Here is a 19013-nt window from a genome sequence, read left to right on the forward strand (position 1 = left end):
ATGATTAAGACAACAAATCTATCTGTTACACTGACACTGTGGGCAAAATCCTCCAGTGTTCTTGGCATAGTATTGATTCATTGGTACGAACGAAGAATGGTTAAGTTTAAGTGGATAAGATTCCATTGGTTTGCAAGAGACTATGTTGCTGATTAGAATAGCAAAGAAGAGAGCGGTGCTGAGTTCAGGAGTTGTTGTTGTTGAGACATATGGGATTAGTGGGGATCGTAGAGTGGGCTTACCTGGCTTTTCCCCTCCATGATCTCCTTCAGTCTCTTCAGGGCTGTGCGTAACTGTACGGCTGTGCGCGGGTCATGGGTACCTAGAGGGGTCTCGGACTTACGCCTCCCATCTACATACACCCACAGATACAGACACAGAGAGAGGAAGGGAGACAAAGACAGAATAAAAGAAAGAAAGGAACGCACACATACAGAGAGAGAGAGACCGACAGACAGACAGAGAGAAGGGGGGAGGGAGGGAGAGAGAGAGAGAGAGAGAGAGAGAGAGAGAGAGAGAGAGAGAGAGAGAGAGAGAGAGAGAGAGAAATAGTAAATAAAAGAAAGAAAGGAATGCACACATACAGAGAGAGAAAACCATGCACCCAAGCCAAGCACACTCACACACACACACACACAAAGCGAGCACCTAACGACCGTCACAACCACCATCAAACGTTCCAGTTAACATGCCTTTCTCAAAGGGCTGACACAGCGATCCATGCAGGTCAGTTGATAGCACATGTGACATGGCCTGGACCCAGCCACCCTCACAAGCACTACAGAGCCAGTCACCAGTCAATGTACCATAATCAGGCTCCAGTTTCTCAAGGCAGCAGAAGATTGCTTTGTTATTCTGAATGACAGTAATATTAAGACTGACAGCATTTCTTGCATGTGATGATTCTATGGTTTTTGGGTCATAACAGCATGCCCTAATACCGTGTTTGCATCTCAGCATCTCAACATGTAGAATAAAATAATAAACAATAAAGACATAAAAATTAAACTGTGAACAGTCTTGTAGCATTCCATGTTGTTTGTAATGGTAAGGACGTGAGACGTGCACACAGATGTGAACAGGATTGTGTGTACACACACACACACACACACACACACACACACACACACACACACACACACACACACAACACACACACACACACACACACACACACACAGTTTCCAGCACAGCACTCGTCACTTGGGTTATGACACTTAAGATGCACACACACACACAGACACTCATTAAGTTGTTAAAAGCATTTCTTGAAAAAGGCCACCACTGCACACCATCAAACACAGAAAGTCCCATGAGTAAGATGATTGAAGCTCACCTTCCCAATCCACTGCCATAAACAAAGAAAGAACAAAAACAAAAAGATAATGAGCACCATCTTTGAACATATGATGTGCAGACTGCTCACTGTTTGAGCTCCATAGAGGGGAAATACGGTCCTGTGCCATATTGTTCCCACTACAACTTGTTAAGAAAACAGATCCAATACCTTAACCATTTGATTTCCAGAAACTCTACCCATACAGTGCTTGAGTAACAGTCAGACACAAATGCTCATCCTGGCTGGGGCTAGTCCACAGGTCCATGTAGTTCTCCATGTCTCATGACCTTGGGATCAGCTGCGTATTACTCTTTGTATGTTCCTCTGCCCTGTTCTCTGAAGTACGACATGGAACTCTCTAGAACCCCTAAATGAGCTGTTCTAAGCTGACCAGTGGAACTTGGTCCTTGTGAGAACCATGGAACATCCTCCTGATGAGTACCTCTGACAAGATTTTGGATGATCAAAGGCTTACTGTGTTGGTTTCTGCCCACTCAGTAATGAGTCTTGCACTGGGTCTCAATTGGCGTACTTCCGTGAATACACTTTTGTGCAGCACCCTACAGTATGTGCACTGTACGCTTACTGGCGGAGTGCATACATTTTAACAAATTAGTGTTGTCTCATATCAAACACTGACTCTGTGCACTTAAAGGAAATGACGATCGCAACATTTAAATATACCTTTATTGGTGTCCTCTATTCGACAGTGACATGGTAGTAACTTACTTACAGAAGTACAAGCAGTAACTTGCTTGTACTTCTGTAACGTGTGTTTTCCACTGCTGCTCCAGCTTTCTCAACTGCGATTGAAGATGGCGTCCGTTGAGGGCGAAAAGTGTCCAGCGTTCTACGCTCAGCTTTTTGACCATAATGAGTGCACCATCCGGGGACTTGCAGTGCACTTTGTGTCGTTGGAAGTGTGAACGCCCTCACACACTCAAATTAGGTATTGTAAGTGCAGAAGTACGCGATTTGAGACACAGTGTTTGCATCTAGGTTTTTTGTCAGCCTCTTCATATATCAAACCCTTATCAGCCGGGGGAACAGCAGAGCATTTTGAGGTGTTGAGTGAAATCAAATAAGCCTACACTGGGTTTCAACTTGTTATTTGTAAGACAGGCTGCATTTAACAATCTTATCAAACCCCATGTACAGAAAGAGATGCTTCCTTGGCCTCAACCTTAAAAAAATGGAAATTTCACATGAATATGATAGATAGTCAGACTACTACAAAATAGCTTAGCCAACTATATCTAACTCACAATTGTACCATGTGTACAAATAACATAAGGAGTGTGAGATACCTGACACCATGTAACTGAACTAAAACGGCACATGGGAAAACAGCTTCCAGCTCAACTGCATAGACAAGCCACTTAGTTTCTGCAATCACAAAATTTCAAAAAGCCTTGTGTAAGGCTGCCTGCCATGTCACCCCATGCAAGAAACTGCTCTTCAGGTGGATGTGGCATCTGATAGCAATAAGGATAGCCTGATTGAAAATATGTAATAGACTGCCAAAGAACGATTTAAAACAACTGACTCATATGTGACTAACACAGGCCTTATGGCAAGACTGTACGTGGGCATCTACATTGATGTTGTGAAGACAATGGCAGGAAAGTGCAGTGAACTACCAAGGTGGCAGCCAGGTATTTTATTTGAGAGTAGAAATCCAAACTGGATGGGGGTCCTGAAAGTTTGCCACTGAGCCTTTTTTCTTAAACCTTACAGCTAAAAGGCAGAAACAAACTTATCATCCCATCTTACTGTCAGGTTCACCACCTTCATAGCAAAGCTAGATGAAACTTGACCAAAGGAATATTGATTCATTTGAAAATACGACATCATTCTGTGATATTAATGAACCTGAGACACATCACTGCAATGAGGGGACATTTTCACAAATATTTATCCTATTTAAGTGTGTGTTATGTCTTGGTGATCAATCTATACAATACAACAGCACCTCATCATGTATATGTCTGTACATGTGTGTGAGTGAGTGAATGTTGTTCTGCATAAATACTGTGAGTGATTGTGGCATGTGTGCATGTGCCTACGTGTGTGTACGTGTGTTGTACCTGAGGCGCTGGAGGTGTTGGAGGTGCGTCGTATGAGCTCAGGGTGCGGCTTCCTGAGGGAGCCGGTGCTGTGGAGGGAGTGTGTAGGACTACTCCACTTCCGCCGTTCTCCCTGCGGAGAAGGTGACGCTGATTCGGACTTCTCTGCCACAGCTGGGGGCCGCACATCTTCTAAACCCCAACACAAACAAACAAACAAACAAAGATATGCCCATTACACTCATCACAACAAGGAGGTTCTCCAGCAAAAACAGGTACATTTACACCTTAAGAGTGATTTTATTTTCTATTTTATTAAAGATTTTCTAATTGTGGGCTTCTCTCAGAATCAGGCCATTTTTTTCTAAGATATGAAGAGTAGTGGTCAAATATTAAATAGCACTTTGAATTCTGCTACTGGTGTCTAAAACTTTGGGTTTGGCCTGCTTGGCAGGTAAGGGGTTAATCTGAAATGATGAACAGTTTGGTTCCAAAATGCAATATCCTCCATTTTAAAGAATTTTCATTAATAATTTCCTTAATTTTTGTTTTCAAATTAATTTCAGTAGAACTGTAATTAGACTAGGCAGGATTTTGGAAAATGTGCTTATTTAAAGTCCCGAAGGCAAATCATGTTAATTTTTGGCATACAAAATTTTTAGGGGTTTTGAAGGGTGCTGAATTCAAATCTTCTGTATGCCAGGCTCAAAAATGTCCCATAATGCCTCAAAATCGAGAAATCCAATATGGCCGCCGCCGCCAGGTCAAAATCGAATTAATCACTTATCTTTTAGACTGTACAAGGTAGAAACCTGAATGTAATGTGCTTTTATAGGTTTTCACATATAGGGAATTCAATGTCATGCTCAGATTTAAGATCAAGACTAGAGAAAATGCTTGAAATTAATGTACATGGTTAAAATTGTTGTCTCGGATAATGAATAATTCATGAAAAAAGAGGACCATGAAACAGGTTGATGGCTTTCTGAAGATTTTACTTGAAACATGTTTAGAAGCAAGGTTGATTACCATATTTCAATTATATATTTATATTATTTATCTGTATTTATCTATTTATCTGTATTTTAACTATTTATTTAATAATGCATATTTACCTATTTATTTAGTAATTAATCCATTCTGTTCTAATCAATTCTTTAAACTTCTTGGTATGAAGAGGTAGGCTACACACTTAGGCTATCCTAATCATCCTCATCCTCCTCCTCTCCAGCAGTGTTCTGACAGGTGCTGCTGCATAACATGCAACTTTTCCTGCAACTGTAGCACTGGCTTAGACATCCCTTGACGCAACCACAGGAGGTGATCTCCTTACAAGCTTTTGGAATTGGTGAGATAGTAGCTGTGGCACTAACTGATCATGCACATTTGGATGGCCTGATAAGTGTGTGTTGTGTTTGGGCCACCAACATGCTTTCTTGGCAAGGGACGTCCCCCAGTCGTTCATGAATTGTTTAATTATGCCTACGCACACAAGGGAAGCCCGTTGTCGTTTTTTCTCTGGTAAACGTGCGGGTTCTCCTGTTTCCGAGGGTCCGTCAAGGAAGATGGCAAGAGTAGCCAGGGCGCTTGGGGAGTCCTCAGCAGCCTTACAAGCCTCACTTTTTTCTCTTAGCACAAGGCCTGCAGTTCCCCAACCTGCTCCTTCTACCAGTCCGCATGAGCTGGAGGAGGAAGATGAGGAGGCCATTGTGGACGTTGAGAGGGAGAGGAGCTACCTTGTGCACTGCCCTGTGTAGCCAGTCCCGTGGGAGGCGAGCTGGCCCGTCTGTTTGAGGAGGTCGTTGGCAGGGCATCCAGGGCTCTTGATATTCCCCTTCCAGAAAAGCCCCTTGCCTCTGCATCTAGGTTCCACACAGACATGACTGAGCGCCCAGTGGCGGCGCTCATTTCCCTCCTACCAGACTTTAGCGACTTGTTCTGTCACCAGTTTTCCTCCCCAACTACTTTTCATAGGTGGTCTGGCCAGGCTAAGGTGCTTTCCAACATGCACGGTGAAGGGCTGATAGGTTGTGGCTCGCTCCCCCCAGTGGATCAAGCTTTGGAGCCCCTCTTCAACTCCCCCAACTCCCTCTTTGGTGGTCCCTCCTGCCTCAGTGCCAATGGCAGGACTATGGAGGCTCTGCTGGGTAAGCTGCATAGGCCCATAGTGATGCAAGCCTGCCTGGCTAACACAGCGGCCATTCTGTCCCTGTATGTTCGACACCTCTCTGGTCTCTTGCAAAGCAGTGCCGGTGATCCCACTCTTTTGATAGAGCTCCAGTCAGCCTCTGTGTACCTCACTGCAGTGTCTAAGGAGCAGGCAGTGGCATCGGGCCGCTCCTTGCCTCAGTTCTAAGTAGCTAGACGCCATCTCTGGCTGTCTTAATCTCAGCTCCAGCAGGCAGACAGAGAGCGTCTTTTGAGAGTGCCGGTGGAGCCTGGGTCCATGTTCGGCCCACAGCAGGCGCGTGACAGCTGGCCCTGTGCAGAAGAGGTGAGAGGGTCTCTTGGCAGGCGTACCAGGGGCGCTAAGCGCCCTAGAGCATTCACGCCTCAGCCAACACCTACCTTGGGGCATCCGTCTTGGGGGCCGACTGATCTCATGCAGCGGCTTCAGGCATCCCAGGGGCGGGGTACCTGCCCACAAGCTGGCCGGGGGGGCCAGCGTGCTAGTGGCCGTGGCCTCTCCAGGCGCCCTTGTCGTTCCTGACAATCTCCGAGCCAGCCAGCCTCACCTCTCAGCTCGATGCATTAAGGCTTGGCTGGAGCAGATCCATGGGTGCTCTCCACCATGACCCACGCTCAGACCTTATGTGAAGAGCTGTCCACCCTCCTGGACAAAAGGGCGATAAGGGAAGTGAGGAGTTCAGACCCCCAAGCGGGGTTCTTCTCCCGTTATTTTCCTGTACCCAAGCACACAGAGGACCTTCGTCCTATTTTAGACCTCAGGGCTCTCAACGTACACCGGTCTCTGAGGTGCAGGTTCATCACAGTTCCGAGGGTGCGGCAGGCCATCAATGCAGGGGACTGGTTTGCTACCATCGACCTACAGGATGCTTATTTTCAGATACCCATGGCCAGGGCATTGGCAGTTCCTGAGGTTTGCGTTCGAGGGTCAGGTCTTCGAGTTCCAAGTCCCCCCATTTGGAATCTCTCTGGCCCCCCGAACCTTCACCAGGTGCATGGAGGCAGAGGGGGCTGAGGATATTAAACTATCTAGACGACTGGCTCATCTGTGCAACCTCAGAAGTGCAATGCCACCTACACGTGGCCTTGCTGTTGAAGCACATTCAGGACTTGGGCTTGCGCCCCAACCCCAAGTAAAGCAGGCTTCAGCCTTCCCAGGTCACCACCTTCCTGGGCATGGTCCTGGACTCCAGGAGGGCAACCGTCTCAATGTCTCAGTTGCTTCACGTTGCACGCCCAGGTGGAGTGGAAACTCTGCCTTCGCCTCTTGGGCCTTATGGCCCTTCACATGCGCCCAGTCCAGAGGTGCCTGTTGAGCCTTTGTCTGTGCCCCCAAGGGCCCTCCCAGGCCAAGGTGACTGTGTCCCGCAGGCTTCACAGGGCCCTATACTGGTGAAGAGATCCCGCCAACACCGAGAAGGAGAGTGCCATGGAACCAGAGATTCGTGACTGGGTCGTATTTACAGACGCATCCCCAGTAGGCTGGGGCGCCGTTCTCGATGGTCAGGGCATCAATGGTCTCTGGACAGACCCTTGGCTATCCCAGCACATCAATGTCCTGGAGCTGAGGGCTGCTCTCCTCGCCCTCCGACACTATCTACCGTGGCTAAGATGTGATGGTGAGGACCGACAGCACGGTGACTGCGGCCTACATCAACAGACAGGGGGGCTTGGGGTCTCCAGGTCTTTGCAGCCTGTCGACAGACCTGTGGCTCTGGGCTCATCCCCTGTTCAGCTCTCTCAGAGCAGTTCATGTGCCGGGGGCCTTGTATGCTGCGGCCAACATCTTGTCAAGAGGGGGCCCACATCCCAGAGAGTCGAGGCTCTAGTTAGCTTCTTCCTATTCACAAAGGCTAACTAGCTAACGTTTTTTTAGTTTCTTACGATATATTAATTATTCAGTTAGCCTATACATAATCCTCACATAACAATATTCACATGCTATTATAAATGTATTACATGGTCCTAAACAAATTGTTGTGATATTATGTTATAGTTTACCTGTTACTGCTGAGCATCATGTGAGAGGAGCGACATAATTGCTAAAAAGTGCCTCCTCAGTGTATAGGTAGAGGGTGTGGCCTCATTCAGGGTTACATATGGGTATTTGGGTGTGTAGGGGTACGGGTAGGGGTGGGATGGGCAAACATGTCATCATAGCACACTGACATCAAAACAATAGGCTCAGGTACAATATTTCAATAGTAGGCAAATCTAGTAGTAATAGCTTAAGAGTTTCAAGCATTTTCTTCAAATACTAAACAAATAGTTAAAATACAGATAAATAATATAAATAGATAGTTAAAATATAAAAATATAAAAATAAAAAACATGTTTAAAGTAAATTCTTCAGAAAGCCATCAACCTGTTTCATGGTCCTCTTTTTTCATGAATTATTCATTATCCGAGACAACAATTTTAACCATGTACATTCATTTCAAGCATGTTCTCTAGTCTTGATCTTAAATCTGAGTATGGCATTGAATTCCCTATATGTGAAAACCTATAAAAGCACATTACATTCAGGTTTTTACCTTGTACAGTCCTAAAGATAAGTGATTAATTAGATTTTGACCTGGCGGCGGCGGCCATATTGGATTTCTCCGTTTTGAGGCATTATGGGACATTTTTGAGCCTGGCATACAGAAGAGTTGAATTCAGCACCCTTCAAACCCCCTAAAAATGTTGTATGCCAAAAATTAACATGATTTGCCTTCAGGGTTAATTTATTTTCAAAATTGACCTAGACTAAATTGGGTTATTGTTATTTGATTTATCTTTACTCAGTCAAAACAACACAACTGCAATTGTATTGCTCATCATGTATATGTCTGTACATGTGTGTGAGTGAGTGAATGTTGTTCTGCATAAATACTGTGAGTGATTGTGGCATGTGTGCGTGTGCATACGTGTGTGTACGTGATATTGCCCAACTTCTGGTTCAGGCAATAGTCATCTCACGACTCGACTACTGCAATGCCCTCCTGACAGGTCTCCCAGCCTGCGCAGTGAAACCACTTCAGATGATCCAGAACGCGGCGGCGCGCCTGGTCTACAACCAACCCAAAAGGCCACATGTTACCCCGCTGCTCATCCAGCTACACTGGCTACCTATGGCGGCCCGCATCAAATTCAAGGCTCTAACGCTTGCCTACAAAGTAGTCTCCGGTTCTGCTCCCACCTACTTGAATGCCCTCATACAGACTTACACTACCTCCAGACCGCTGCGCTCCTCTGACGAACGACGTCTAGCTCTACCACCGGTACGCTCAAGCCAATCCAAACTTTTCTCATCTGTTGTTCCTCGTTGGTGGAACACACTGCCAGTTCCTACAAGGGCAGGGACATCCTTCTCCATTTTCAAAAAACTCCTGAAGACCCAGCTCTTTAGAGAACATCTCCTCTCATAGCAACACTTACAACAAGTCTTACTGATCCTAGCACTCACCAACCGTCTTAAACTGACAAGTAACTGTTAAAAACAGCACTCACTGATGCACTTATTCTTACTGTAGTCTAATGTTTTTTAAATTGTCCTAAAATTGTTGAGAATTGCTCTAAAACTTAAACTGTTTACCATGTTGTTAGTCGCTTTGGCTAAAAAAGCGTCAGCCAAATGTAATGTAATGTAATGTAATGTAATGTAATGTATTGATATTACCTGAAATACACAATTAAATAACATGACTTATTAATGTTTTCAAAAATGGAGATATAGCGTTTTAGAACCAATCTCTTCAAATATTCTTATTTGACCATTAGGTATGACACTTATTTATTATGGTTCATTTGGAGACCATAAGCATCTTAGAAAAATCCATACATTGCACTGTTCAGTGCAAACACATGAAAAACACTTCACTGGTGAGCAGGTTATCTACACATATGCCCATTTCCACATTTTTGTCTTTTGTATGTATAAAAAACCAACATAATATCTGAAGTGCGTTTTTTATTTATCATGTGTCTCTACAACGCACCCATGCGACTTCCAGTCCTAACTACTAGTCCTAAACTGAATGCTGCATAAGTTTGCAGCCCTCAAGATCAGTCGCTCACTGGGAGTTTATTACCACTCTGACTCAGGAATAAAGGGGAAAAGGACAACCAGTTCCAGCATAACTGCTTCATCAGACATGCAGCTGACCAATGACATTCATGCCTGAGAGTCAGGTGACCTGACACTGTCTACAGTATCACAAGCATTGTGCACAAGGTCTCCTCCGTCACATGATCCCTGAAGACTGATGGCTGCTCTCCAACACACACATCCGGAAACACACCACTCTCATCCCAGAAAAAAAAAAAAAAAAAAAAGCAGCCTCCCTGTCCATTTTTATTAAATTTGGAAAAGACTGTAATGATTTAGGTGCCAAACTCAAGAGTGTACCATGGTTAGTTAAGTGCCAAACTCAAGAGCATAAGCAGACCATGAAAACTTTAGGTTGTCTCATTTTATAGTATATATATATATAATTATAGTATATATAGAGTATATATACTTATACTTTTAATTTTGTTTTTTAATTTTGGGAATGTCAACCCCAAACCTTGTATTGAATCGCTTTAATCCGAATTCATCCAAATTTAGTCTGAGAGGTGCCACATATCAATTAAGATCAATCCCCTGCTGAAAGTATAAGAAGCTCAGTGAATATTTATTTTAATGTTCTTAAGCCAAAGAACAAACCCCAAATAGGTGCAAGAAAAACACTTCAAATCATACAGGTTGTACTCTATTGTTCATCACTGTAGGCATCTAGGAATTATTTTATTTAGGACATAGCCTAATGAGGTCAGTTAAAGGATGTGAAAATAAAACCTCAAAGCGGAAAAAAATCAACATAAAGAGAAGCATCCTCCCAAATAAAAAACGTGTGGGGTTTCCGTGAGTATACAGTGCTGCAACTCTGCTGCGGTCCCAGAGTCACCACTCTCACTCACCCTTGCTGAAGCGGAACAGGCTGACAAAGGAGCTGTAGGCCGAGCGCAGGGGAGGTTCCTCCTGCTCGGGGCTCAGCGGCTTGAAGTGCGTCAAGTGGGACGGGCTGGTTGGTACCGGGGATGGTGGCGGCTCCGGAACCCAGTCCAGGGTGGAGGACGAGGAGGAGGACTTGTCATCAGCGGCCATGTCACTACTCCTGCGGCTGAGAGAGACACAGGCACGAGCGCCACGAGAGAGAGGAGAAGAAGAAGAAAGAGAGAGGGTGTAAAAGCACAAATTGGACAGAACAACTCTCCCAGGGGGGATATATTTGATAGAAGGGGAGGCAGACAAAGCTCTGACATTTACAGGTTATCCTGAGTATCGGGAGAAGTATCAGTAATATTTTATACCAGAATCTAAAAAAAGCAAACTCCCTCAGGTTTTGATCAGGATTGTTTTAGGATTAGGATTAAGTTTAACATAACTATTAAACATGGTGAATACTGGTAAAGTTATTCAAATGGTAGTTGACCATTCCATACATCGGCTAAGCAAAAGATGCTGAGAGTTAAGGGGAAACCCTCAATGTGTGAAATCTGTGTATTATCTTAAGACTCAAAGGCATGCATGTGTTCTCAAGAGGAAGCACATGACTCCATTCACCCTCACTCTTTCAAAAAAGAAAACAACCACTGAAGCAAGTAGGTAGCCAACAAGTCGCCTATCTGTTCAGGGAATCTCATACTGCTAAAGAAAGTTCGACTCAGGATCTACTTCATAAGGGTTGCCATGAGTTGAAAACAAACCTCGCACAGCGGAAGTGAAATTTACATGCAGAATAATTTACTTTCAGATGCTTGCCTAATCTCTACAAGTGACTCATAAACATCGGACAGACTAATAACTGTACGCCATAGGCTGATGTTACACAATTACTCTTTCACTTACTGTTTGGTAAATCCAACTGACTGCTTATGAATGAAACACGTCATCTTGATATAAAAATACAACTAATCTTAACCAACCGTAAACAACATGGGCAACGTCAAAACCCATAACGGCATCGTGAAGAGAAAAAAACATAAGAACATTAAAACCATAATCCTTTCGTTTTTTTAAAAACAAAAAAACACATCATGTGACTACTAAAGGCGAGTGACAGTTATGAATCTAAAACCTATTGCTAACTGGATGGACAACATACTGTAGATATTTTGCCGAATCGCGCGGTGCACTTCTGCGATAATCCAGTCTACTGTGACGTTAAGTTTGTTAATGTTAAACTCACGCGGTTGTTATGTTATATGATTAACTCAACCCATCATCAACCACCATGATCCAACGTTATGGTTATTTGGTTACATGGCCATTTAGTTAAACTGCTTGAATTAACCTCATTCTTAAGGTGCGTAGGGCCACTTTTTGTGAAAATCTCCAGTCCGCTTTAACAATCAACCAACCAACGAAGTAGGTTATGATATGTATACAAATCATTCATACATTCAATATAACTATCCAATATTACGACATACATTGCACTCTTGCTAGAGAAAACTTAAAGACTTATCCTATCATTGGGAATGAAGTCAAATGTGTGTCGTCTGCCAGCTAACTAATGAATCCGCTATCTGGCTAGCCAGCTAGGCTATACTAAGCAAACCCATTTTTTCAAGGTAGCAGCTACATTCTTCCAATACCCAAAGCTACAAATATTAGCACACAAAATACCTAACTACTGTAGCATTGAGGATGGTTTCCCCAACCAACATGCATTTGTTAGCTGGTGTTTCCCGAAGACCTGACAACAGGCCCAATGGTTGGTTAGCAGTATTTCACCAGAATGTTTGAAGTGACTCCCAAGTCAGCTAACATTAACGTTAACACTATCCACCACTTTACCTTGGTTGTCAGTTTGCTTAAAACCTTCGTATCATCTTGACATCATCAGTTCATCATTTCCCGAGAAATCAACAGTTTGGATTAATGTCCATCATTTAATGTTTACCCAATCTACCAGTGAGATCATTCCTCTGAAGAACTATCCTTCAAGTACCTTGTGCTAACTACGTTAGGCATAACATGTAGAACTAGGATAGTCGATCTATGTTGTGATCACGAGACTAGGCGTTCCAATCAAACAACGAGTAAATGGCCATTCGTGCTGGGTGGGTGATGATGATAGGGGTTCTCTCTCTCTCTCTCTCTCTCTCTCAATTCAATTGAATTCAATTGGTTTTATTAGCATGACTGTTCTTTTACAGTGTTGCCTGCCAAAGCAGTGCTGTATAAAAATAATAACATAGTAATTGTGATGATAACAGTAGGCCTAGTGCTAATAAAAACTAGATGTACCGCAGAGCGGTACAAAATATGACCGCCGCCCAGTCCAGCACATGTTTTCCACAAAAAGAAATCACGCTGAAAGGCCTATATGATTCTAACTGTCTCACTAAATTGCATTATCCACACTCAATTCTCACTGGTATCTGCTAGACAACAAGTACCAAAACATGATTAGTTCATAGATTTCACATGTAAAATTCATTTTATACAACCCCACCTCCATCTTGCCTGTTCATAATTATGAGAAATTCTTGATTGTTTGTGTTATGTTTATGTTATGTGTGTGGGTGTGTGTGTGTGTGTGAGTGTGTGTGTGTGTGTGTGTGTGTGTGTGTGTGTGTGTGTGTGTGCGTGCCTGCGTATGTGCCTGTGCATGGAAGCGTACATATGTCTACTGTGTGAGTATGTGTCATGATTACTGTGAATGTGTGTGTGTGTGTGTATCTGTTTGTGCACATGTGTGCACATGAACTGGGTTAACATGACCCCTGGAGGCAAATATACGGAAAAAATGGTCATCCTAGGCCCTACAGTTCTCAAGATATTCACAGAGAACTGTGTCTGGCCTACCCTCCTTTCGGGGGGTCCAGTCCAGCGGGGGGGCTACAGATCAAAACGAAAAATGACTGTTCCATGCTATCCATGTGGGGGTACATGCCCACCAAGTTTTGTGTACCCCGGTCTTTCAGTGTCCCGGGAATCCTTGTTGGTGTACGTCACTAAATGTACACATAAATTGTTTTATTGTAAGGCCCCCCATGAACGAAAGTACACAAAACTTGGCATGCATTCGGAGGGTGTCATAATGATCCTACACTTTCAATTTCGTGCAGTTTTGACCATGTCAGCCAGAGATATTGTGATGAAAACACCTAATTTTTTGCTTTTTAATTTTTAACTAGGTGGCGCTATACATGAAATAAGTGGTAATGGGATGGGTTGACATGGCCCCTTGAGATCAACATACAAAAAAAAGGTGGACCTCCTAGGCCCTACGGTTCTCGAGATATTCACAGAAAACTGTCTCCGGCCACCTACAGGCCAGTTGGTGTATAGTAACATAAATTAATTTATTGTGTGGCCCCCCATGAACGGAATTCCACGAAACTTGGCGTGCATTCAGAGGGTGTCATAATGATCCTACACTTCCAATTTCGTGCAGTTTTGACTATGTTAGGTCACAGATACCTGCGATTACAACACCTCATTTTTACTTTTTTGTGTTTAACTAGGTGGCGCTATACATGAAATGAGTGGTTATGGAATGGGTTGACATGGCCCCTTGAGATCAACATACAAAAAAAAAATGGTCCTCCTAAACCTTACGGTTCTCGAGATATTCACAGAAAACTGTGTCTGCCCTACCCTCCTTTCGGGGGGTGCAGTCCAGCGGGGGGGCTACAGATCAAAACGAAAAACGATGGTTCCATGCTATCCATATGGGGTTACATGCCCACCAAGTTTCGTCTACCCCGGTCTTTCAGTGTCCCGGGAATCATTGACAGAAATTTGGACATGCGAAAAAGAAAAAAAAAAAAAAAAAAAAAAAATCTGACTAAACCTATATGACCGCCGCTTCGCTGCGCAGCGGTCATAATAATGACAGTGGGGGAAAAAAACAACAATAACAACCAGCAGACAATAATAAACAACGGTGCTGGTTAGAAACAGACAAGCATGGATACAAATAGGATGGAGATCCAGTAGATCTACACTCTGTCCCTTGCATCATGGCAGGCTTTGACAAACTGGGCAGCCGGAGGTGCTGTTTGCCCCTCTCCCAGTATTATAATCATTTGATCTGCACTGCTCAATGAGTCGAAATAGGGTATATCTTTTGAAAGTTTTAGGAAGAAGTCAGCTCTTTCTTTTGTGAATTTCTCTCTCTCTCTCTCTCTCTCTCTCTCTCTCTCACTCACACACACACACACACACACCCTCCTCCAAACCACATCATAGCTCACAGGCTCACAGGGAAGGAAACCAAAGAAAGCAACTGAACAATTGAAGAATGAAAGTAAACTGATGAATATAGTGCACAAATTATTCCAATTTTGACAATGTTCCACCACTTGGATTTTCATGGACGTTTGGTATGTGATATGGGAAGGTTTCATGAACTGAATACAACAAAAACAATTTCTGTTGCAATTAGTTTTGGGTTGGGTGATTTTTTCCCTCAAAGATTGCTTAATAGGCCTATAATACAGACTGCTAAAGTTAAATTGTGAAGTAAAAGCTTCTGTAATGCAGTGGTGTATACGTTATACGCAGGACTATGCAGTATACCCACTTAAAAAGCATCAGTATCTCAGTATACCCATAATAGGCAAGGATAAGTTTTAACATTTGGGGTTGATCACAGTATCACTACATCACAGTATATCCACTACAGCTACCTAGACTAGCCTACACCACTGCTGTAATGATATGCCTTTTTCAGAGAAAAAAAGCACACACACGTGACGTTTTTAATAGACAAATAGGCTAGATAGGTGTGTAGGCTGGGCTAATACAGCTTGAGAGAGATTGACTGACAGACTGACTAACTGAGTATATCTAAATATTTAGGCTATTTATTGATTGATTTTATATTTCCAATTATAATATTTAAGCTTATAATACTTAAGCCAATTTCGAATTATAATATTTAAGCTATTATTGTTTTAATAACAGTTTCTGCATTAATGGTTAACTTGTGACAAATGTTTTATCTATATGCCTACCTCAGAATATTTTGGTTACATTGGTCATAGTTATAGGCCTATGTCAGTTCCCTTATATTACCCTAGCCAGACTAACAAAATGGCCAGGTTGACTGGTCCTCTGACAAACTGTGAACATTGAGTTTCTCATAGAAATCTTCTGAATGCAAAAAAACTCAGGTTACTTTGTGGTTATAATCTTGCTGTAGTGCCTAAGCAACTGTTCTGGGATCTATTGTAGCCTGTGTGGCCCTCTCCATTGTTGAAGTGATTGACAGGTGTTCCTTAATAAATTATTCAGCTGTGAGCCCAACACCTGAGACCAACATTATACTATCAGTCTATTTACTTCCTGTCTTCATTGAGGAGTACTGCCATCTTCTGTTGTGTTTCTTACAGGGAGTCACAGGTGAGTTAAATAACCTACCTTGGTCTATTCTCCTCTTCATTCATTCAAAATTGGTTTTAATGTCGGGGTCACTTATCATGTATCTTTTTCAGCAAGTATAGTTCAGTTTATGTATGCCAGATGTTTGAAGCTTACACATCTGAAACTGAGGCTTTAAATGAATGTCAAAAACATTGTTTTAGTTTTATCCTATATTATTTCTATCAAATCTAACTTTGAACTTATACTTTCACAACATATATCATACTCACACAACATACATTGCCTTGTTTAATTCTATACAAACCTGTACACACCTAAGACTGCATAGATCATTGCTGTCTTGCCAAACCTGATTGCTAGGCTTTTAATCTTAAAGCTGCTACATACTCTATCAGCAAAGTTCTTGAGTGACCAAAGTCATTCAAATACATCTAAGAGTTAATTACTGATCTCTATTCTCATACATAGCATCAGCAACTTTCTCACACTCTGCTCCCACACGCATGCTAAGGCAGTCTTCCAGTAAGCTGAATGATATTACTGACGAGTAGCAAGATACAGTACATATAATTCCTGTCTTTCATTAGTTTCATTTCAATGAGTGGTAAAGCTTAACACGTATGTGTGTCTGCTTGCTGTGCACAGGGTGAGAAATGGAGTCCAGACAACTGAAAAGAGATATCGAAGCATTACTGTGAGTTGCTCCTTATTCAGCTACCTGCATGTGCTCTTGTTGCTAGGTGTACTATGTTGACAAGTAAACAGGCTATTATCGCTGAATGTGTTGATGTAGAGACATCACAAGCTACAAATGGTTGACACAGTACAGTGTGTCAATTTCCTTCCCAATATGTATCAAATATAAATCTTAGTCTATTTCTCTGCTTGAAAATGTTCATTTCATTTGTCATTTTTCTTTTGCTGACCAAATCTAAAGAGGGATCACAAAGTCTGAAGTTTGTTTTCCTGTTTAAAAGTGGTGATTATATTGGACAGAAACTCAGAGAAAATGGATTTGATCCCAAAGGGAAAGGAGCCTCTTCAATGTTGGATGATCTTGTGAGTATACATTTTTCTTATTTCCATGTAGAACTTTCAAAATAATTACAACAGAGTTGTCTATTTTACTATGGTCACAAGAAAGAAAGAAAACATATGAATGTGGCATATGGATGAAATTTTCACACACTGTGAATACATGCACAACACTGGATACATTATTTATTTTCAGGCAGTTTCTGATGTTTGTGCCTGATATACTCTTTCACAAGTGAATGAAGTTCAAGATGCAATTATAGCACAATATCTATAATTTCAGTATTTTTCAGATGATTATTTCTTTGGTCTGTCATTTTTGTCTGTATTCTCAGGCCCATTATGACTTGGCAATTAGCGTGGCACTGTGGTGGTTGAATAAAGAGGATGGCAAAGACCTCATGGAAAATTTTGTCATGTGAGTCTTTCTTTCCTGTTTTTCCCCAGGTATTGTAGGTGGGTCTGTTTGCCATACAGACCTTAATCAAATATCACTCATGCACATTATATTTACTCAATTATTAAACTTTGAATAAACGTTAAAGCTATTATTGTATTAAAGTATTTTGTTACATATTTTGTTCTTAATCTGGACATTTATCATTATTTTGTTGTTTTGTATTTCATATCTTGCTTTGTGTATGTATATTTATTTTTGTGTGTATGATTTGATTGTATTCCTACAATGAACAAAGAAGCCCTGGACACATACAGTACCCTAACCATGCGGAGCGAGAAGCTATGATCCTGTCCTCCTTTGCTGGGTTGATCTTAGTGAGTGGATATCTAATGCACGCGTAGAATAGAATTATATACACAAAATTGACATACTGTATGTAAAATATATAAACTTCATCATGCAGAATAGCTTGCCAGTGGAGGACATTCTTTGTCTGTACAACTGCAAGCCGTCTGCCTCTTACGCTCATAATCAGACTAAGGTAAACTGAGTTGCATTCATTTTATATTTGTGTGCTACGTCAGTGAAAATAATTTATGATTGCCTCTGACAAATGGGCCACTGTCTGGTATCATTCACAGAGTGCTATCGTCCACCCCTTTGCCTTGTCTTACCATCCATTTGCCATGCTTGGCTCTTATAAGGCAGTGGATCGCTCACGCAAGCACAGTATGTTGATGTCCCTACTTGGAGGAGAACACTGATTTTTTTTTAAATGCACAAGTCTGTGTCGTTTGTGTTGTGATTCTATTAAATTTGTTTTATTTCATGGATATAGATGAGAGGCTGAAACGCTGGAAGTCCATACACTGTAAGGCTGCCACCACTGCAAGCCAACCCGCGCTCCCTTCGCCATCAAGGTCCTCCGCTTCATCTTTCTCGGTAAATGATGCAACAATCTTCATTACACTGTGTGAATCATAAAGAAAATGCAGAAATGAAAGCTCACTGTCATAAGAAATTGTTTGTAGGTCCAAAAATGGGAAATCATGTGATGGAGTGTTATATCTTATACCTTGAGTTTGTGAATATGTCCTACACTGCTGTATTGCACGTGGTCATCTTTTAAAGATGCAATGGCAACACCTTGTGGCCAAACAGAGTTACCTCAGTATGAGATTACAGTTTAAAGTTACAGTTACAGTTAAAGTGTGTATCTGTTACAACTGCAGGACAGTGGAGACTCCTTGACTGAGAAGACAGAGCATTATGAGGGATCACAAGAATCCCTGCAAGACTGAAATCAGAGCATGCAATTCACAGCAATACAGGATACAAAATCCTAATGAGATACTTGCATGAGAATTCTGCTGCAGGGCATTTTCCATGATAGCGTCAGTCTTTGTTGTCTTTGTATTGGTTCATACTAGACATGGAGATGTGTGCACTTCAGTATGCATCTTTGAGTGAAATCTACCTTGCGTTCATACTTTTTTCCCCTTCCTCTTTTGTTTCTTCCTTTAAGGTCCTTGTACATCAGTGGCTCTGTTAGATTCTCTTTCATGGGGTGTCCATAAATTCATCAAAGTGTTAAACTTATAAATAAACTTCTGTAATTCA

General features: G+C 42.3%; 2 protein-coding genes across 9 annotated transcripts in view; one reads left to right on the plus strand and one right to left on the minus strand.

The window, feature by feature from the left end:
- pikfyve (phosphoinositide kinase, FYVE finger containing) overlaps positions 1–12563 on the minus strand; it is a 33464-nt gene extending 20901 nt beyond the window's left edge. For 4 of the 8 annotated variants that reach the window (XM_076263991.1, XM_076263989.1, XM_076263988.1 and 1 more), the window contains exons 1-5: positions 12419–12563; positions 10537–10739; positions 3427–3597; positions 1337–1348; positions 243–352 (exon numbers count right to left, since the gene is read on the minus strand). In XM_076263991.1, the coding sequence (XP_076120106.1) occupies positions 243–352; positions 1337–1348; positions 3427–3597; positions 10537–10723 (480 nt within the window). In that variant the 5' untranslated portion in view covers positions 10724–10739; positions 12419–12563. The remainder of the gene's footprint in view (positions 1–242; positions 353–1336; positions 1349–3426; positions 3598–10536; positions 10740–12418) is intronic. The other 4 variants (XM_076263992.1, XM_076263990.1, XM_076263987.1 and 1 more) reach the window with 2 other exon arrangements.
- Positions 12564–16611: 4048 nt separating this feature from the next.
- c9h2orf80 (chromosome 9 C2orf80 homolog) lies at positions 16612–18694 on the plus strand. Its single transcript, XM_076263974.1, has 8 exons — positions 16612–16652; positions 16936–17017; positions 17329–17411; positions 17689–17767; positions 17857–17934; positions 18035–18122; positions 18232–18335; positions 18626–18694. Exons 1-8 carry the CDS (start codon positions 16612–16614, stop codon positions 18692–18694), a joined length of 624 nt encoding a protein of 207 aa, XP_076120089.1.
- The last annotated feature ends 319 nt before the right edge of the window (positions 18695–19013 follow it).

This window comes from Alosa pseudoharengus, unplaced genomic scaffold, assembly GCF_046254945.1.
Source record: "Alosa pseudoharengus isolate Yale_2024_CS ecotype anadromous, Long Island Sound unplaced genomic scaffold, YU_APseudo_1.1 YU_APseudo_1.1_scf_3, whole genome shotgun sequence".
NCBI classification, from domain to species: domain Eukaryota; kingdom Metazoa; phylum Chordata; class Actinopteri; order Clupeiformes; family Clupeidae; genus Alosa; species Alosa pseudoharengus.